Raw genomic sequence first — 21,563 nt, forward strand, 5'->3', positions numbered from 1 at the left:
AAATAGATTGCTTTTAAAAGTATTATTTAATTAACAAATTAATAAATTTATTTAATTTTAATTTTTTAATTAAACGTAATTTTTTTCCAACTTATTTTAATTTTAGCAAATTTTTTTTATTTCGAATTTCATGTTGTAATTTTTATTATTTATTATTATATTAACTCATTGAGAGAACATTAATGTTAATAAAAATATATATGTATTCAAATATATACGCAGAAAAGAAAAATAATATTGTCAAGCCATCGACTCTTTTCAACAATAATGTCCCCGAAACACTCAACCACCTTTTTCGGCGCCACACCATTTGCTGACTAAACCACAAAGAATGACTCCATTAACAATGCTGTCATATGGTAGCTATATACATATACATATATATATTTGACACCACATTAAAGCTTATATACATCGCAAAAGCATGCGCAAGCGCGTCTAATTTTTTTTTTATATTTTTGCTTAATTTTTTTTGCAATTTTTTACTATTTTTCCGGCGCTCATTGCCCGAAATTATCACGAAATGCAAATGTTTGCGGGTTAATGATTTTTTGTCATTGTTACGCACGCAACGGAGCGAACGACACTGAGGCCTCCATACAATATGTTTTATTCGAAAAATATTTATTTATTATTTTTTGTGAAAAATTGTTGCAAACCACATTTAGCCGCTAATTCAGCTGTTTGCACTCCGTTTTGACATTTTCAGATACTTTAATATGTTTTCAAACATTAATATTCTATATACTATACATATGTATGCATGTGAGAGCACTTCCCCCCCGCGCGACCGCTTCGTGTATCACTTACAAAACAATACAACTAACGGCCGCAAATAGCTGGCAGCCACTTTTGGCCAATGAATAGCCAACAACTACAACGGCTAACTACACAGTTGACGGCTTTTGCGGGCCATTGTTGGAGTCGTCGCTGTCATTGCCGCTTAAATTAAACGTGTTCGGCATACAACAATTTACAATTGAAACTTTAGCGCTTAGCATGCTTCTGGGGAAGTGTGGTGCTGCACGAAACGTGCTTAGTTTTTGTTGTGGATTTTTTTGTCTGCTTTTTTATAATTTTTTATATATTTAGTTGAAGATTTTTTATTATTTTTTGCAATTTTTTTTATCTATTTTTCAATATTTTTATTTTTTATATATTTGAATATTATTTTCAATTTTTGTTTGAATTGTTTTATATTCTTTTCTGTCAAAAATGTGTCAAACAATGATAATAAAAAAATAAATACTGTAAAAATTTTTCAAAACAAAATTATATTTTGCCAAAAAAGCATATTTTTTAAAATAATATAAACCTTTATTTCACCCAAAGTTCATCTCTTTTTCCATTTTTTACATTTTGTAACCCCTACTCCTCCACTACTCTCCTATATGTTTCTATGCTTATAGGTACATATGTATGTAACACCGCATAAATATTCGCTTTCCAATTGAAATTCTACTAACCGCATAGCTAAAGTTCTATTCCACACAAATTATATACGGTTTTATTGTTGTTGTTGTTGCTGCGCGGAGTTACCGTATATATATCGCACTTTGTTGCTTTGTTGTTTGTGCTTTTCGCAGTTAATTTGTTACTGTTGTTCGCGTAGAAAATTATGATTACACAATATCTGCGATACGCTTGCGTTTTTGCTACACTTCACACACACACACGTACACACGACACGCGCGCATGCGTGCATATCACTGACGTTATTATAGATTCATTCAGAATATCTCATTGCTGATACAATCTGCTGCTAGATTATTGCTTTTGCTATTGTTCTTATTATTATTATAGCATATTTAGGCAGGTGTGTGTGTGTGTGCATAGCTCGACGTAATAGTTTTGTTGTTGTTTGTGTTAATTTTAATTTTTGTGGTTGTTATAATAATTGCACGCCTGTGAACTCATCTCCCGCTGTACGAACATGAATAATGATTGGATTTGTAACGTCATTTGTAGGTATGTCAAGGTTTACGATTATAGGAGCATTTTTCGTGGATATACTATGTAACTATAGATTTTGTTAATTACATTTCTTTTTTTTTTAAATTAAAAAGTTACGATATTCTTTCATTTTATAATATTTCCTCAAAAATATGCTCTCTAACAACTGTTCAATGCTTTATTGGGTGTGCGACTTTGCTAAAAATAAAATCAAGCGCCTAAATGTAGGCAATATTTTTCAAATATATTAGAATTTCAGTGCTCATAAGAAAATATTGCCTACATTTCGGCTGTTATTGTATAAAAATTAAAAAAGTCATGAAAATATTAGTGTTGTGCTTTAGGGACTAACTGCGAGCTTAATTAAAAAAAGTGAAAAATTAACCAACACTCATAAACAAACCATATTACAATAAACGTTTTTATGAAGCTCCTAAAGCTCTAGGGCAAGTCCTTGAAGCTTTCATAAGAGCTTCGAAAGCTTTAGCATAAATCATATGAAATCTTCTAAAAGTTTACGAAAGTGCCAAAAACTTTCGTTAAAGTTCTGAAATTGTGCTAAAGCTTTTTATAAAACCCTACTAAACTTTGAAAATGGCATCACATGACCCTCTTGGCAACAAAAAATCTCGCTTACGAAAATATTTTCAAATACATACATATATTTAGACAAAGAAAGCAAATGATGAGAAAACAGAGCATATTTTACAGTTTATTTACACTAGCGCTCCCTTAAGTCTAAATATATGTATATGTGTATTTCTTTTGCAATTAGATATTTTAAGAACAAAACCAGTTATATTTTACAATTCTTTAATTTTAGCTTTTCAAAAACTTGATAATACCTACACTTACGCATATATAATGAAATAAATATTTACTACAACAAAATGCAAATTTAAAAATAGCTCAGAAATAACACCTTCAATAACAACACAACTCACTCAAGCAACTGTAGCCACCCTCACCGCATCTCACCGCGTTACTCACCACATTAGCATCGCTACTTCACCACAGCGCTGCCACAATTGCCAATCATACACAGGCTATTGACATGCGTAGGCGACAACACTTGCAAGTATGCAAATTAGTGCCACAACAACGGGGGTATATACCTCTTCGTATAATTCTTTGGCCGCAGCACATGCTCACACACCTTTTTATGTATGTAGGTGTAAATAAATATTTATTTACAAAGCTGAGTTCGCCCTAGATGGTAATGGCTTGTTTACATCTTCTTGTCTTGGCACTTCTACTTTTGCTCCAGCTCTTCTGCTTTGGCACTTTCATTCACTCTTCACTCTTCCTGTGCGCCTTGTAGGGTCACAGCCCACATAGTGTTCCCTCGCTATTACTAGGTGAGTGAGTTTGTATGTCGGCTGTATTTACGACGCAATTGCAGATATCTCGTCTACTTTTTTCACCGATTTTTTGTTTTTGCTTCATTTCCCCACTTCTATTTTGCGTTTAATGTTGAACGCTGTGCGAAGCAGATTTCAGAGTTTATCCACCAACGCAGCGTGAACTGTTGAGTCGCCAGCATCATTTGGATGGCAGAAGAGCATGCTGTTGGTTCGTCTGTCCGTTGGGGGTTCGATCGCAGCGTTATAATAGACGCACACTTGGCTGGCTTGGGGAAGTTCACAAGAAGTTAGGGTTCAATGCTTTTTAGATTATTTGTTTACGCAGTTGATTATGTGTCGAATATGTTCGTTTTTAGTTTCTGTGAAAACGGATGTTCATTAGCAAACTAAAAATCGGTATGTGTGCAATTTTCTGGAAGAGTCTGATGACCGGTCAAGCAATTGAAATTGAAAAAAGTTGTAGTTGCATAAAAGTATGTAATTTTAATAGAAAAAATATTTTAATTTTAATTTTTTTAACGTGTTTTTGATTAAAGAGTAATCAAATAGTTCACTTTTTTGTAACAATTTTTTACTTTTCCTACAATAGTGAAAGACACAATGGCTAATTGCTTATCTTGAAATGCGTGTATACATATCTACATATGTACATAAATGTTTATATGCATGTATCTAATTGAGTTTGTTGCTTCCTTTCGCGTTTACCATTCGGTGTGGCGCATGTTGAATAAATTTGCAAAAATAGTAGTAATAGCAAAATAGTAAGTTCATTGACACAATCAATACAACTGCTAGCCCTATATACACATCTATATTTTGTTGTTATTTTATTGAGAAACGATTTCAAGTTTAACATAGTTAAGGTTTTTAGGTTAGTTTAAGGTTTTGAAGTAAAGAAAATATAAAAACAAAATATGTATTTTTCCGAAGTTATGATAGCAGAAATTGAAAAAAAATTGCAAAATTCAGGTTTGGTATAAAAGCTTTCTAAAAAGCTCCTTAAGCTTTTCAACACTCATAAGCAAACCATATTGATAATAAACGTTTTAATAAAGCTCCTAAAGTCCAAGGGAAAGTCCTTGAAGCTTTCATAAGAGCTTCTAAAGCTTTAACGAAGGCACTAAAAGTATTTTTAACGCTGCTAAATCTTATGAAATCTTCTAAATGTTTACGAGAGTGCTTAAAGCTTTTCGTTAAGGTTTTAAAATTGTGCTAAAACTTTTTATGAAACCCTATTAGTACTAAACCTTGTTACAAATCTCACAAAGTTCTTGGAGAAGTGCAAAAAGTTTTCATAGGAATTTCCAAAGCATTAGAGAAAGTATCAACAACTTTCAAAAATTTTCAAAATTGTATGAAAGCTTGTAAACCTTGTACCGAAGGCCTCCTTCAAGGCTCTAAAAACATATTAAAATTGCTAAAGCTAAGGTTTTCATAGGAAATTCTAAATCTTTTACTAAAGTCTCAACAATCCCTTTTTACAAAGCTTCCAAAACTCTTGGATAAGGCCGAAAAGCTTTCATAAAAGCTTCTAAAGCTTTACTAAAGTGTCAACAATTTCTAAAGCTCTTAATTTTGTATGAAAGCTTCTATATTTTTTACGAAGTACTGAAAACTTCGTCTGAAATTCTGAAATAATACAAAAACTGACAAAGCTAAAGTTTTCATAACAGTTTCTAAAGCTTCAAAAAAAGTCTCCGAAATTTTTTAAAGCTCCTACATTTGTATGAAAGCTTTTAAATACTTTACAAAACACTGAAAGCTTCGCTAAAGCTTTTTATGAAATCATTTTGACTCTAAATGTTCTTAGAAACCATCAAAAGTTCTTAGGCAAGTTCATTAAGATTTTATAAAAGCTTTTAAAAAAGTGTCACAAAATTCTTAAAGCATCTAAATCCATGTGGAAGCTGCTAAAACTTTCACGAAAGCTCTTAAAATTTTCTTTTAAAGTTATAAAACAATATGAACGTTCTCAAAGCTTTTTATGAAACTCACTTTGATAAAAACTAAATGTTTTCAATCAACTTTCAACAATTCCACACAAGTTAGTTACTTTAGCGCCACAACAAAGTATTTTCCGGCGCATTTATCTAATTAACAACAACAAACCGCAAATTATATTTAAACAGCATTCAACACTTTACATTTATGCAGCTGTGTGTGTATTTGTTTTTACAAAATTACTGAACTGAATTTTAAACAACTTTATTTGCAATTACGGAAGTAGCAGTTGAAGGTGTTAAATGTCGCTGCCGCACACTTGGCAATCAATTTAAATTGACAAAATTACATGCAAACAAACGCAACGCCAAAGCTTCCGTATACAAAATGTAAATACAAATAAATAAATATAATTTATGTATATATGTACATATGCATTATTGTATGTATGTGTGTGCACTGATATTTAGGTATAAGTTTACAGCTAAGTAGACGCAGTGTGTACTTTTTACTTTTATTTACTTATTTTTTTCTTATTTTTTGTTTTTGTTGAGCAAAGTATCTTTGCAACTGCTGGCGCGACTCAAGGTGGCTAATCTAAGTGTCTAGTATGTAATTAGTTTCGTTTGTGAGTTATTGGGTTACAAGCATGTTCAGTTTTTATTTGTAATATATGTATATGTATATATTTTTTTGAGTAAAATGCTTATAACTGTTGATATGAAAACGTCGCCTTGATATTTTATTAAATTATATTAAAATTTTATATATAAATTTAGATTACTAAACGAAGAAATTTAGAAAAATTTGCCTACTTAATGGCAAAAAATCATTTTTAAGCACCTTAAAATTACCGTTAGTCTGAGCTCAATACAATTTCCAACGAAATAATAATTATTTTTTTTAAGTTCAGCTCATAAAGCTGTGCATAAACACATAAAACCTTCAAAACAGCAACAAAGTTAGATAATTTAATTAAATTCTAATTCCCACAACATTATTATATACCAACAAAAACATCAAAGTTCTAAGGCATTAGCGCTTAATGGTCTACAATATATATTTGAGCAGCTTAGCGATTTACATGAAATCCAGTAAACAAATGGATTATTGTAGTAGCTTTCCCTTGGAAAGAAACATTATTTAATAAATTAACTAATTTACAGCATTTGAGTTAGTATTTGTTTGTAAGAATCATTAATATTTTCTCTTGAACCGAACGCTTGTTAGCACGAGAAACAGGCTCAGCTTTCGCGAGTGCGTGCGTTGGCACAATATTGTCCCCTTTGACTCAATGGCATCGCACGAAATGAGCTTTTGCCCTTCAGCTATGAAATTTTAGCAGTACTAACCACTGTACCAATGGCGAATTTTAGAATTCTTAGAAACCGGCGTTTGACCGTCGGTTGGATGACCGCTTTATTGTTGAGCTTCTACGAAAGAGTGTCTGAGTAAAGTGCTAAGAGTAGTGTGGGTTAAACGAGATGAACTCGGGAATGATTTATACATTGAAACGGTTCAAATTTTGAGCATAGCATAATGCGTGGATAAAAAAATTAGTTTTAATTTTATAATTAATTTTTTTAATTATTTTTTTAATGATTTTAATTTTTTTTAATAACTTTGAAAAATTAGTTTTTAATAATTTTAATTCATATAATACTGCGTGGATATAAAATTAATGTTAATTTTATAATTAATTTTTTTAATGATTTTAATTACTTTTTTAATAACTTGTTGGATAAAAAAAATTATTTTAATTTTAATTTTATAATTAATTTTTACTTAATTTTTTAATGATTTTAATATTTTTTTAATAAATTTAAACACTTTTTTTAATAATTTTTATTTATATCATAAAGCGTGGATAAAATATTAATTTTCAATTTTTAATTATTTTTTTTTATAACTTTGAAAAATTACTTTTTAATAATTTTGTTAAAAATTTTTTTTTATACAATGTTTTTAATAAATAATACATATTTTTATTTTAATTGGTACAAATTAATTAATTCATTAATTTTATTTATTTTTTTTTTTAATAATTAAACGTAATTAACTTTTTCGATATTTTTTTTTTAGTATAATTTGTATAACATAATTTGTTTATTTACAAAAAAACAGTTTTGATTTTTACCCAATTTTTCTTTAACCATTTTAATCAATTGTATCAATCAGTCAATTGTATATATTTTTTTTAGCAAAATTTGTGTAAAGTATTTTTTTATATTAATTAGTTTCAATTAATGTTTTTAAATATTTTGATAATTAAATAATTAATTTTTTAAATAATTTTTGTCAAATTTTTTGTAGATGTTTTTATAATAAGATAATTTTTAAAAACTTTTTATTAAATAATTAATTTTTATTCTTTTTAAATTAATTTATAATGTTAATTATTTTCTTAATTTAATTAATTTTTTAATAATTATATTTTTCTAATAATTTTTATAGAAATTAATTTAATATTTTTAATTAAATTTTTGTGGTAACTCTTTATTAAATAATTAATTTTAATTATTATTATTTTTTTTTTTAATTTCAATCACTTTTCTTTAATTCTTAAACTTTTCGAATTTCAAAAGTATCTTTAAAAGTAAAAGTGCATCCCAAATGCAAAATTCCTTAATAACTTCCCAATTTTTCTCCTACACTCCTCGTTGCACTTCAACGACTACTTGCAACATTTCGTTTACTTGCCTCTTTCGTTACTTGCCACTTACTAAGCACATCCTCTACCGGTCAAGAGCTGCAATAAATCGTGAAAGTGCAAGACAACCACAAAAACTTGTTTGAACAGCAGGGCAGCAGGCAGCACGAAATTGCCACCTTCTGTGGCAAGTGTTGAGTGTTGAGCGTCGAAACGCGCCAACTCGCCTTTATAATGCCCAAATGCTGCAATGCCCTTTTCAGCGCGCCGTGATTAGCATTTGCATTTCCTGCAACTCTTCGCCAATATTCTAACAATCAAGCAAGCCACTAACCAGCTAGCCAAGCAACTCCATTATCTCTGCCGTCAGTATGCATTACACACAGTGGGCTGCACACACGCGACCAACAACAACTCCTTCTGTGGCAGTGGTAATTTGCAACTTCCCTTTTCAAAGCCGACCAAGCAATCGCCTAACTAACCGAGTGACCAAACAGCTAAGCAAATATGCAAGCGGACGGACAGATGGCCAGCATTGCTTTGCGTGGTGAGCAATGCAACAATCCAAGCCGCAGCAGCAACAACACGAGCGCAATTGCAGCAAGCAATTCACGGTCATAAAACCGCATCGCCAGCAACGAGTACTTAGCCGAAGCTTTGGTTGCCGGCTGACGCGTCGGCAGCGGCTTTACGCGTTGTACAGCTATGCCAAGGCCCTCACAACCGACTTGGCAAAAATGAAATGTGTACGCATGTGTGTGTGTGTGTATGTGAGTGCACTCACCACTTCGGCATGATGTACGAGCGTACTTCCAGTTCCAATCAGCGCTATGTTCTGATCCATGCGCCAACAACAACTACCCATCTCGCCATCATTCAACCACCAAAGTGTCTTTGCGTGCTCACTCACCGCGCACTTCTTGTTTTCAATATTTTTTTGCAGCTCTTTTGATTTCTTTATTTCCCCATTTCCTTTTATCTGCCCCCCAGCGCGTTGTCAGCATTTCTCTGTGCTACTGGCCATCATCGCATGCCCTTATATACCCTCAGCTATGCGCCGAGCTCAGATTTTCATAGGAAAGCCAAGCTGTTAAGGCAACGAGCACTGTTCGGAAGAAGCAAGAGACCGTTCAAAGGAATTCTGCAAATCGAACGGTTGCACCTAAGCAACTGCCGCTGCCACTACTGGGGCTGTTGTTGCACCGTTGCTTGTTGCCACCGTTTTAACGCCATATTTTTTATGCCAAAAGAGGGCGCGCGGCCTAGGCGGGACTAGAATATTTAAATGTATGCGTGCCGGTTACCCTTTTGGAGGGAAAAATTATGCGCGGAATTCCTGTACACATGCACACAAACACATATACATGCTGCTTCAACACGTTAAATATGCTGATATGCTTAAATATAGAAGCCGTCCGCATTGCTCAGCGCACACACACATTTGTTGTTGCTGTGTTAGCCGTCTAAGTCTAGCGCTAAAAAGGGGGAGCACATGTACCGGCCTGTTGCTACACATTTCTTGCAGCACAACAAACAATTCTTTCAATATTTTTCAATTTTTATTAATCGCTAATGGTGTGTTTGTGTGTGTGAGTTGCAACGCGTCGGCAACAGCTGCTGCGCCGGCGCATCGACGCCAAATATCCAGCGCTTGGAAGCTGCCAAGATTTATGTCGCCTTTAGGTGGCTGGAAAACGGTGCCGTTGCTGTGATTGCGGCTGCTGCTGCTGCGCACCGAGTGGCCGACAGGTGCAAACGCCGCAATTGAATTCTTACAACCTCATGTAATACATATGTACACCGGTTGGTATGCGCTCAACTGACAGTTAGAGGAAATTCAAAATCGCCCATGCAACGATAATTGAAAATTGTTATTAAAGCATATTTATATGTGTATGTATATGTGCTTGTGTGTGTGTGTGAGAGAGAGACGAGTTTGTTGGGCGTGTTGATTTTCTGGTTTAACTGCCAGCAAATGTATAAATCTGGCTAGCAAAAGGGCTTCAATGGCGACTGTGAAATGCACAGCTAGATTGTGAGAACTTTAAGATGAGAAACACATTTTTTTCGATTTTTTTATTTTATAATTTAATTTTTTTCATATTTTTGTTTTATTTTATTATATTATTATTTTTTTTATTTTTATATATTTTATTTTATTTTTTTTAATCTTTTGTTCCATACTTTTTTTTATAAAGTATAATTTGATTGTAAAAAAATATAAAAAAATATAAATAAATTTTCGCTTAATTTTAGGTATAAAAAAATAAATAAACTAACCATTTCCAACACTAAAAAATAACTGTTTCAAAATAAATTTCGATAATGTAGCCTACATTTAGGCGAATGATGCAATAGACGTGATTTTCTATGGCAAGAAAATTTATAATTAAAATGTTTTCTGACAATTTGTGTATTTCAGCCCAAAAGAACTGGATTACCCTCAAGATTTGCGGCCAAAAAGAAATCAAGCCAACTTTTGGTTACCTTCTTCTGATGTCAGCCTTGTGTTCTGCATGAATGTAATAAAAGGTAGCCAGAGAAGGCAATGCCTGGGATATAAGACGATTGAATTAAGATATTGCAAAGGCGGTTTTCAAAATGGTTTGAACCGGTCTCACAACGTGAGGTCAATGGAAAATTACTGTCTCGTGTCTCCTCGTAAATTCTTATCGTTTTTCGTCAATCACTCGCTATAATTTTACGAGTTGTTAGCGGTTGCGACTTCTATTTATAATTTCACACGATTTTAGAATCTCAAAATACTGCAAGCTCTTCTGATCCCACCAAATACAGATCATTTATATTGGCGGCCGGGATATTCGGCTTTGCCGTTGATTTGGTTGATTGATAAGGTTTCACATGTGATTTTTTGCATTAAGGATTGTCGTAACGGCACCAATCACAATCCGATTCAGAATTTATTTTTTATGTAGCGTTAAAATCTTCCAGTTCCGCGGCTTTAAATTTTCTTGGCTGCTCAGAACATCATTTGCCTTTCAAGCCGAAATCGCAACTTTCAAATCGTGCAAACCACTTTTGGCACATTGGCTCAGCTAGAGCATGTTCAACTTCGGTAAAAATACGCTTAGTTTAGGCTAAGGTTCCCTACATTGGAAGGATTGAAGAACTCTCCGCAAAAACACTTTTTCAGACACAATTTTTCTGATATTTGAGAAAAAATGTTTGTGCTCAAAATGAATGACATAGCTTAAGATTCAGAAGAACAATAGCTTTCCGGAGCATGGTCAGAATATCGGAACAATGGGATAATAAATAAATAAATTAACAATATTTTTTGAAAAATTAATTTGAAAATTTTTTTGAAAAATTAGTTTGAAAATTTTTTATAAAAATTTATTTGAAAATTTTTTTGAAAAATTAATTTGAAAATTTTATTTGAAAAATTTATTTGAAAATTTTATTTGAAAAATTTATTTGAAAATTTTATTTGAAAAATTAATTTGAAAATTTTATTTGAAAAATTAATTTGAAAATTTTATTTGAAAATTGTATTTGAAAATTTTATTTGAAAAATTAATTTGAAAATTGTACCTATTTGAAAAACTTGTTTTTATTTAATTTGAGTTTTTTTTATTTAAATTAAAATGAAAATTAAATTTATTTGTTTTTTAATATGGGAAATTTTTTTTGAAAATTTAACTTGAAATTTTTTTAATACAAATTTTTTTTTAATTTAATTTTCTAAATTTTTTAAAAATTTAATTTTCTAAATTACACTAAATTTTTTTTTCAAAATTCAATTTGAAATTTTTTTAAATTAAATTAAAATTAATTTTTAAATTAATTAAAATTTTTTTATAATTTAATTTGAATTTTATTTTTTAATTTTTGAAAATTTATTTTTAATTTTGTTTTTTAAATTTGTTTTTAATTTAATTTAAATGATTTTTTAATTTTTTGTTCCTTCTCCAACAACATTTATTTACATATTTCCCACTCCAATGTTAGACCCACCCACTTTCCAACAAACAGCCACAAATAAAACAAATATTTCTCATTAATTTGTTATTAGCAGCGCGTAGCTGTTAACCTTTACAAGTACATACATCTGTACATATTCGCCTGAAAACTGTTTGAACTCCCAAGCGAGTTATTAAATAAAAATGTAAATATGTATTTATTGGTGTCTGTCTGTTGGGCGATAATAAAAACCACGCTCCGAAACTGTAACGTGACTATTTTTTCCCACAACACGGTGACGCCTGCAAACACTCATTTTACAACATTGAAAAGCTTTGCTTTACAAGCTTCACTCACTTACACTATTTTTGTTTCTACTTGCTATTTTTATTTGCCATTATCTCTGTATAACACTTGATAGACAATGGCAGCGCGCTTGAGCAGCCACATATCTGTACGTATGTATGTGTTTGTGTGTGTATGTGGTCGCCAGCTAGCGAGACAGACAGCTGAGCCGTAGCGTTATGTGAAAACGAAACCTCAACGAAGGTTAAGCTGCAAAGCAAATATTACTTACTGGCAAACAATTGTAAGGCAATTACAATACATATGACTGTATTACATACGTACATACATATGTGTATGCAGCTACACTGACAATTTGTGTGTCTGTGCCTCGGAAAGACACATTTTGTTTGGCTCTAAGCGAAAAAGCTGCTATATTTTTGCTGGCTTTAATTATTTATGTACTTATGCGTATATATAAATGTACATGACAAGTGTCTGTATGTATTTATACATATGTATGTACGTCTGCACATAAATTTGTAATTCGGTATTTACACTTGTCGTTTGCTTTGTTGTATATTTCCCATATCTTTTGTTGGCTTTTAATTTTCCTCAAACACTTATGAACAATAGCAAAAATGTAATGCATAAAAGTAACGCACAACAACAACATTCGTAATGTAATGTAATCGTTTGCTGTGCATAAATAAATAAATAAACGAAACGCGTTTAATTGCACATTACAAGCGACCTTGACCTTAACACTGTAAGCCGTTGCATTGAACACACCCAAACGCTGCTGTAAGTGTGTGTGTGTGTGCTTGGGGCATATACATAACTGGCATTTATTACTTTTAATTACAAACGAAAAACCCAATAAATTCAATTTCGAACGCAATTTTATTTGCGCTTCTTCTTCTTCTGCGCTCACAATAATTGAGCAGCTTTTGTTGTTGCAATTGATTTGTTTGCATTAGTTTTGTTTAGAGAATTTTCAATAATGCTTTTGCTATTAATTTTTTTTATAAGTACGCATACTAATAACAACAAAAAGCGCACTAAAGGCAATTCGAAACTCGTGTGAGTTGCAATAAAAAATCAAATTAAAAGCACATTTATGTATTTCTTGAGCGTTTGTATGTTATATTATTTTTATTTAATTTTTTTGTTTTATTTTCATTTTATTTTTGTAATTAATTTTTTTTGTATTAATTTATTTATTTTTTTATTTATATATTGATGTAATTTTTATTTAGGTTTTTATTTATTTTTATATACAAAAAAATTTAATTTTTTATTAACAGTTTTTGTATATTTTTTTATTTTGTATAAATGTTTTAGTTTTTTTATTTAATTTTTTTTGTTTTTAATTATTTGATTTTTTTATATTAAGTTCAATTTTTTTTTACTTATTGACTATTCCGTATATATATTTTTTATATTATTATTTATTTTTATAATTATTTTATTTTTGTATATGTATTTTCATTTCTTTGTATTCTTGTTTTTTTTACTTATTTTTTTTATTTATTTTATTGTTATACACTTTTTTGTATATTTTTTTATTTCTATTAATATTTTTTTAGTTTTTTCTTGTTTTTGTGTTTATGTTTTCAATTAATTATTTGTATTTTTTTAATTATCTTTTTTTATTTTAATTTTTATTATTTTAAATTTTTTTATTTTTATTTTTTTTTTATTATTTATTTAATTGTTTTTTAATATTTTATTTTTGTATATTTTTTATTTCAAATTTATTTATCATTTTTATCTATTTTCCTATGTTCGTAATAATTTTTTCCATTCGCATTTACGAACATCAAACTCCAGCTTAGTGCGTTACTCATACGCCATGTGCCGCTTCACGTGCTGTTAGTTCAGTGTATGAGGAACACTACTAATGCAATGCCGTCGCTGCTGCCGTTACAGATTCGTATTCGTTAATGCTAAAGCTGTGATTTACGGCGCTTTAACTACACATAAAGCAAAACGCTGACCTTAAGGCTTGATTGTAGTAATTACCCCATTATCACGGGTTTTGGTTATTTTAGTTGAAACTTGTTTTTTCGCCATGCAAGTGATACCGTTTTTTTGCAATTTTTCGTACGGTTTCGCACATGCGTCAAGTGTATGCGCGCAACGGTTATTTATTGCCAACTTTAGCTGTAATTACACGCATGAATAATCGCGTTTTTTGTTGCCGCGCAGCTTGCCAAGCAAATTTATTGATTTTGTTTTTGTTTGAGTAATTACTTAAGTCCATGTAATAAGTGTAAGCGCGTTAAGCGCATAAATTTACATAACTATTTGAGCCACAGAACCTTAAAACTAACTCATATTTAATGCAGTTTGTTTTGACTTTAGACAGGAGCTGTTTTTGTCTAAAAAATATATTAACTATGCAAAAGTTGGTGAAGCTAGGAAACTTAAATTGACAAATTAATAGGTTTTTACTATTGTTGTAAATACTCAAATATTTTTTAATGTTCGTATAATCTGATTTTCAATAAAATTCACTTTTATTTTCCTTGCTACATTTTATTGCATTAAATACTCTTCAAAAAATTTCGAAATTAACGCTTAAAAAATTATAAAAAAGCAAATAAAAAAATAATAATTAAAAAAACAAAAATTTAATGTACCGTTTCGCCATTATTTGTCAGTTTTGTTGAAATTCATCTTTAATTATTTCGATTTTTTCACTTTGCTTGTTGTCAAACTTCTTGGCAGCCGGCTGCGGTATTATTAAATTGTGATAAATGATTTGGCATAATTGCAGAAACGTGGTTATGATTTGCAGAAATCAATCTAATGTAGCAGAAAATGTATACAACTGCTCTGCGCATTCCTAGCTCGTTAAATGTGCGCATATGATAATGATATGAGCGGTCGTACAGCCGTCACGTAAGCCGCAAGACGGGTTTGCCAAGTTTGACTTTGATGTTTGTCTAATCAGCTACATACAGACGCTAAACAAATACATCATTTGGCTGCTTAAGCTTTTCGCTATCTTGTCAATTTTGCAGCAAGCGCGAAAAGGACTTCCTGTTTATAATAACTAACGAGCAATTACTTGGAAAAATTAGAATTAAATACTATGTACACAGGCAAGTAACGAGTCAAAATCGCAGCGGAAGCGTTCATCATGCATGTTGCACATTGGCCGTAATGGGAAGTTCACTGTCAAACGTAATTAATATACTTAAAAACACATACTTATGCATATAAGAAACCTGCAAGCAGTGCTTATTATATACACTTGCATTATATTTAAAAAAAATGTATGCCACTTCTGATTTTTTTTATTAATTACTTGATATTCTATACTAAATATAAATATTTAAGTATGTACATGTTATGCTACTTACCGCTACTCTTCTCTTCTTCTTCACTGGCGTAGAACCTCTACTCACTGTCAATTATTTTACAATAAAGAAGTTATATATCTGTTTACTTACCTTGCATACTTCGTTATAGCCTTATTAGTTGCTTAGAGATGTATATTAAATAGCAGCTTTAAGGCTAGATAAACAGCTACAAGATTTATGCATACATACATACACATTACATTGTATGAAAGCACATTTTATTATTAATTTATATACGTTTGTAAATATATTGACATTTACAATTCAATTTGAATTACTTAACGTCACGAAGCTAAAAGAGCAATGCTCTGACGTGCACATTTTTGCTTCTATACTAAACACAGGAAAGAAACGTTAACTTTGCAAGGAAGCTAAATACCCTGCACAAATCGGACAGGTTTCCATACAAGAACTCGATTTTAGTTGGTTGGTTTATATGATAGATATGTATATGCTATAGTTTTTCAAAGTTTATACCGTTACCTATGATGATAATCCATAAAAAATTTCTTGAATCTGATCATGTCAAATAAAATAGTTTTCCATACAAGAACTTTATTTTGAGCGGTTAGTTCATTTGGCAGCTATAGGTTACAGGGGTCCGATATTGGCGATTCTGTCAAATGCGTAATTCCTTGAAGAGAAAAAGGCATGTGCATAAATCCAGATCAATAAGTCAAAAACTGAGGGACTAGTTGGCGTATATGCAGACAGCCAGTAGTACAAGGCAAACTCGACTCGGCTCCTCAAGCTGATCATTATATATATTTTTTATTGAGTCTCCAACGTTTCCTTCGTGCCAAATTTAATATAACCTGTTCAGGGTATAAATATATTTTCAGTATACAGAGGCATTTATTTATACATACACATTAATGCAATATTATTGAAAAATTTATTTGCAAGCGCTGCGGACTTGGCTTGAATAAATTCATTCAAGAATCTCACATATGCAATTTCTATATAAATATTTGAGCTTATGAGAACATTTGCGCATACACTTTAATATTTACAAATATACATATGTACATACCTATCACAGCACCCAACAAGCCGCCAGTCAACGTACAGCCCCTGTTAGATTGCTGCCAAAGCGCGGATATGTCTAGAATTTGTAATTAGAATTGTTTCAAAATGTTATGAAAGAAATTAATTTGCAACAAAAAATAATACCAACCAAATTAAAATGCTGCAACCAACAATGTTTTTATTTATGGCCATATTTAATATGCCATAATTTATATGGTAACAAGTTTTTAAATTTTTTTCAACAAAAAATCGCATTTCTTTGAAAATTTCGTCAGTATTTCGAACGCAGTAGATGCATCTTCCTTTATAACAAATTATAACACTTTGCGTGCCATTTACTATATAATTAATTTTCAAACAACTCAAGTGCAGTCAAGTTCCAACACCTCAACTCAGCTGGCTTAAATGGTGTGGTTCTTATGCGCCTGCAATTACAAACAAATAATATACATATTTATATGAAAAACTGGTTTTACTGCACACGAAGCACCTAAATATGCACATACATAACGCTTACGTACGATAGTTATTATACATGTACATATGTAAGTACAGCGATATGTACGCTATATTGTGCTAGCAAGCTCATACCACTGGTTGCTCTTCTGTTGGCACTTAGTCCAATGTAATCATGGGGTTTGGAATTCTTAAGGCAACTATTTTAAATTCAACTACTAAGCACATGCGCGCACACTCACGTAATTGCGCTACGTAACATACACATACATACATAACTTTTATCCTCTAGATACATTATCTGTCTTTGGCTGGTCATACATATTGTGCCGCGCCGTTGTGGTCATAGTCAACGGCCAGGCAAAACGTGCCCAGCCAAGCAGACGTAATAGTTGCAAACTTTGTTTCGCGTGATTCTTTTCATTACTTTATTTATGTTTCATCTGCTGCCCCTTTCGCTTCCAACCAACAGCGTTCGTTTTTTATTCTTGGCGCATACACACATTTTAACGTGGTTTTTCAAAAACTTTGGTAGGCTGGTTCGAATGCTTCGCATACCTATATACATATTGGTATGTATGTTTGTACATAGGTAGTATGTTTTGTACGAAAATAGCTTCGCCAAAGCATTGCGTGATCACGACGCCAAACGACTCTCAACTTTTCGTTCTGCCATTGACTCTGACTTTGGCTTTGATTTTTTCGTAAACTTGTCGGGAAGGAAACATCTTTCGTGCAGTCTTGTTCCCTGCGCACTTTGCTTATATTTGTCTCCTAAAGTTGCAGCATTTGCTTTGCTAACGATCGCTTGGGCCCCTTATCGAATTTATGCATGTATCCACCACGTTTGTATGTATGTAAGAGTATCCTTGCCTTCGAACGGAATTGTTTCTCACATCCCAGCTGGGCCAAACGACGTACATAAGTATTTCTGAACAGCTATAATTTTGCCGTTGTCTGCAGCTACTTGCACTGTTTAGAAGTTTTTTTTCGATATTGCTTTGCATTGCTTTGTACTAACGCGAACAACTGGTTGTCGTTAAGCGACTGCAAAAAAACACACACAAACTGTACAAGCCAAGCACATAAGACGCAAGGTATTGCATGAGGCTGAGGGAAAAAACCTTGATCTTGATCTCAAATATACAAGCAGCAAAAAAATAACTAGGTGCAAGTACAAGCACAATAACAACAACAGCGATTTGGTCTTGTTGCTGTTATACCACACCAGCTCCTCCCACAGCGCGACGGTTTCACATTACTCCAATACCAGTTTGCAACCTTGCCTTTGCTTTTATGCATTATTTATTGGTATTATATCCACTATTACACCATTTGTTGTTCTTACAACTATTTTTGCATTTGCTATTACTTTTTGCACGTTCTTCTCTACTTGTATAACTTATTGCGGTTCTCCTTCATGCGCTTCTATGCAGTTTTATATTTAGTGAGCCGGTCCAATACCTCCCGTAGTCACATACTTGCATATGTGTAAGTTTGTAAGTGCTTCTCTTGGCGCAGCATTCCCTACAAGTATATTCGTTTAACAATGAGTAGGTAGATCCAGGGCGCAAGCAAATAAATCAATTAACGTGCTATTAAATATGTATGGCTTTTTAAATAAGTATTTGTTACTTACAGAACTCGGTTTCAATTCACCCACATTAGTTCTCACGAATGTTTGTCACTTAAATAAAATCCATTAAGGTCTCATTAATTTTAAGGAACATTTCATCTTCAAAAGCAAAAAAACAAATAAAAATTAACTTATAAAAATTATTTGCAAATATTTATTACTTACCGCAAAGTAGAGCACGTATTGCTAGCGAAATGTAAAAAAAGCAATATAAATACACTATACATTTTGATCATCTATAAACTTCTGCATAAAAAACCGATAAACATTTTAAACTAACTTTTGAGTGACTACGAAACGGCAACTCTGACAAAAGCTCCCATTGCCAGCGCTTTCTCCGTCACAGCTGATGATACAACTCATCTATTACAATTCATTCATACGGCATTATATTCAGTTATAGTAATCTCGTACAATACAATTCAAAATGTGGGCCGCACATGTTGAACCAACAGTTCTTGGTGCCGTTTTCGAATCCGTTTGTTTACTAAACCAGTGATAACGTGATTTCAGTCGGCCGTAACTTGAAATGTGTACTAACAAACAAATTTTCCAAATTTTATTACTCTCCAATTGTTTCAAAATTATACCCAGTGCGAATAAATTAAAAACATTGAATTGACAATGATGACAAATACTCCGTTTTGTGTTATATTAACAAATTACGACGTTGTTTTCAGCGGCAGGTCTTTAACCACATTTGTTTGTTCAAGAGAAACATATCGGGAGACCATACCATGTGAGACAAGTGCATGTAACTATGTAAATATCAATAAAATGTATTAACTGAACAGTATTTACTAATTTGTTTTGTTTTCCACTGCTGTGATTAACGGCTTAATTAAGCTGGAATGTGCTGTTTTTATATAAACTTTAATAGTATAAATTTTTAACTTTTATCAATTTTATGTGAATTTATATATTCTTGAGGAAACGATGCTCGATATAAAAATGTAATAGTGCGACGATCCTCACAAAGTCCTCAGTTTCATAATAATCCTCTAAACCCGCAAATCTGGCAAGTCGTCCACATAATTAATCAGTCTAGGGGAAACAGTTATGTGGCAACAATTTGCATAGTCTAGACATATAAACAGTTATTTAAAATTCCACTTGGTTTAGTGCGCAGTTAACTAGAAAGTTTATAAATATCTGAAAATATTCTCATATAATTGATACAAAACCGTTATTGAGTTAACAAGGTCATTTCAAAGTCACAAACGATTGCAAAAAACTTGAATTTTTCAAAATTGCACCAAATAAAGTCCTAGTTTCCCGTTAATTCCAGGAAAGGAGCTGCCATAGCGCTTCCGTTAATTCTAGGAAATTTTGTACAGTTAACACTTCTCAGATATTAGAAAAATTTTATTAATTATGCAATTTTTATTTATGAAAATTTTCTTTCTTCTCTTCCAGTTGGAGGTACTGCAATTACACAAAACGATCGTTTATCACCAGCAGTTCCAGCTTTGGCAGCTGAAGCAACAGCCACCGAAACTACTACATCCCCACTACCACACTCATCGATCACATCTCCCCAACCACAATCACCTCCACACAAGACTCCCTCGCCGTGCAGTCCGCTTGGCAAGGTCAGTTTTGGCAAAGAAACAGAAGACTGTAAAAAGGATTCGCAGGCGGATTCTTACATTCAAACACCAAAAACTGAAAAAATTCAGAACTCTGTTGAAACCGCAAAGCAAACTGATAAGCCACGTTTCTACTCTTCGATTTTAGGTGGTAATAAACCATACACTGGCGTTGTATTAACACAAGCACAACGTAAAGAATATCCGGTTGAAGAGGTAAGTCGGCGATTAACAGCAACTCCTATCGAAGATAGCTCCAGTGATTCTGATTCGGATGCGGAAGGCTCCAAACTTATTGTTGATGAAAAACCATTGGTTCCTGAAGATAAACCACTTTCATTGCGCTTGCGTAGCACTCCGCCACCGTTAGAGAAACGTCCTAGTCCACCTCCGCCACCAGAGCCAGCAGTACGGTGCAGTGTTATACAACGAACACCAAAACCTGCGCCAACACCACCTCATCGTCCAAATCAACACGAGGTTTTACTGCCACCTGGTTCTCTTGAACACCTCGGACCCGAACAACAAGAGCCTATTGACTATCACGTGCCGAAACGGCGTTCGGCTTCAATCGATAGTGACGAAGAGCAAACTGATTCGTTGAACACAAAACGTTTAGAACGTGAACGAAAATTGCGTGAAGCTCGTAGACGTAGCGCAATATTAGCAGCACGTGCTGTGCTTGCCCAAGCGAGACTTAATCCACGTCTGGTACGTAATCTACCCGGTATCTTAGCTGCAGCAGCGGGACACGGACGTACATCGTCTACAGGAGCCGGTCAAGGTTTCCAAGGCTCTAGTGGCTTTGGAGGAAACAATTCAGGCAGCGGCAACAATCAAAGCCCAAGCGGAGGTGCAGGTTCACCTACAGGCTTTGGTGGTGCGCTAGGCGGCAACGGTGGTGCTGGAGGTGGTATGGGCGGCGGTCGTGACGGTCGCAGTAATTACGGTCCAAATTCACCACCATCTGGTGCTCTTCCTCCATTCTACGAGAGTTTAAAAAGTGGCAACACAATGAATTCATCGTCTTCATCATCAGCGAATTTTAACGGAAATTCAAATTTCCTAATTCAAAATGCAGCGGCTGCCGCTTATTTGATGTCCGCAGCTGGTGGAAACGGCGGCGGCCAGCAACATTCAAATAGCTATTTAGACTGCAGTTCGACGAATGGAAACAGTGCAGGAGGTGTGGGTAGTGGTGTAAACGATAGTGGTAATGGTGGCTTGGAGATCACCACATTTGCCAATGGCCAGGGTAACACAAATTATTCTGCGCATGCGCATAATAATAAATATAATAATAACTCTTCTCCCTCTGCTCAACATCATCATCACCATCATGGACATCCACATTATGGCAACAAC

General features: G+C 32.9%; 1 protein-coding gene and 1 long non-coding RNA gene across 6 annotated transcripts in view; one reads left to right on the forward strand and one right to left on the reverse strand.

Annotated features, from left to right (window-relative positions):
• The window catches only part of LOC120774458 (transcriptional regulator ovo), a 72,371-nt gene that overhangs the window by 46,155 nt on the left and 4,653 nt on the right, over nucleotides 1-21,563 (forward strand). For 2 of the 5 annotated variants that reach the window (XM_040104109.1, XM_040104110.1), the window contains exon 2: nucleotides 20,026-21,453. In XM_040104109.1, coding sequence (XP_039960043.1) covers nucleotides 20,026-21,453 — 1,428 coding nt within the window. Of the gene's footprint in view, nucleotides 1-19,064; nucleotides 19,364-20,025; nucleotides 21,454-21,563 lie in introns of those variants that run through there. The other 3 variants (XM_040104111.1, XM_040104112.1, XM_040104114.1) reach the window with 3 other exon arrangements.
• Nucleotides 15,706-18,844, reverse strand: LOC120774459. The gene is made up of 6 exons (XR_005705248.1): nucleotides 18,775-18,844; nucleotides 18,613-18,708; nucleotides 17,401-18,500; nucleotides 16,666-16,942; nucleotides 16,522-16,593; nucleotides 15,706-16,303 (listed from the first exon to the last, which is right to left on the reverse strand). It is a non-coding gene; the product is annotated as an uncharacterized LOC120774459 (long non-coding RNA).

The sequence above is a fragment of the Bactrocera tryoni genome, chromosome 4 (genome assembly GCF_016617805.1).
Source record: "Bactrocera tryoni isolate S06 chromosome 4, CSIRO_BtryS06_freeze2, whole genome shotgun sequence".
Classification (NCBI taxonomy): Eukaryota; Metazoa; Arthropoda; class Insecta; order Diptera; family Tephritidae; genus Bactrocera; species Bactrocera tryoni.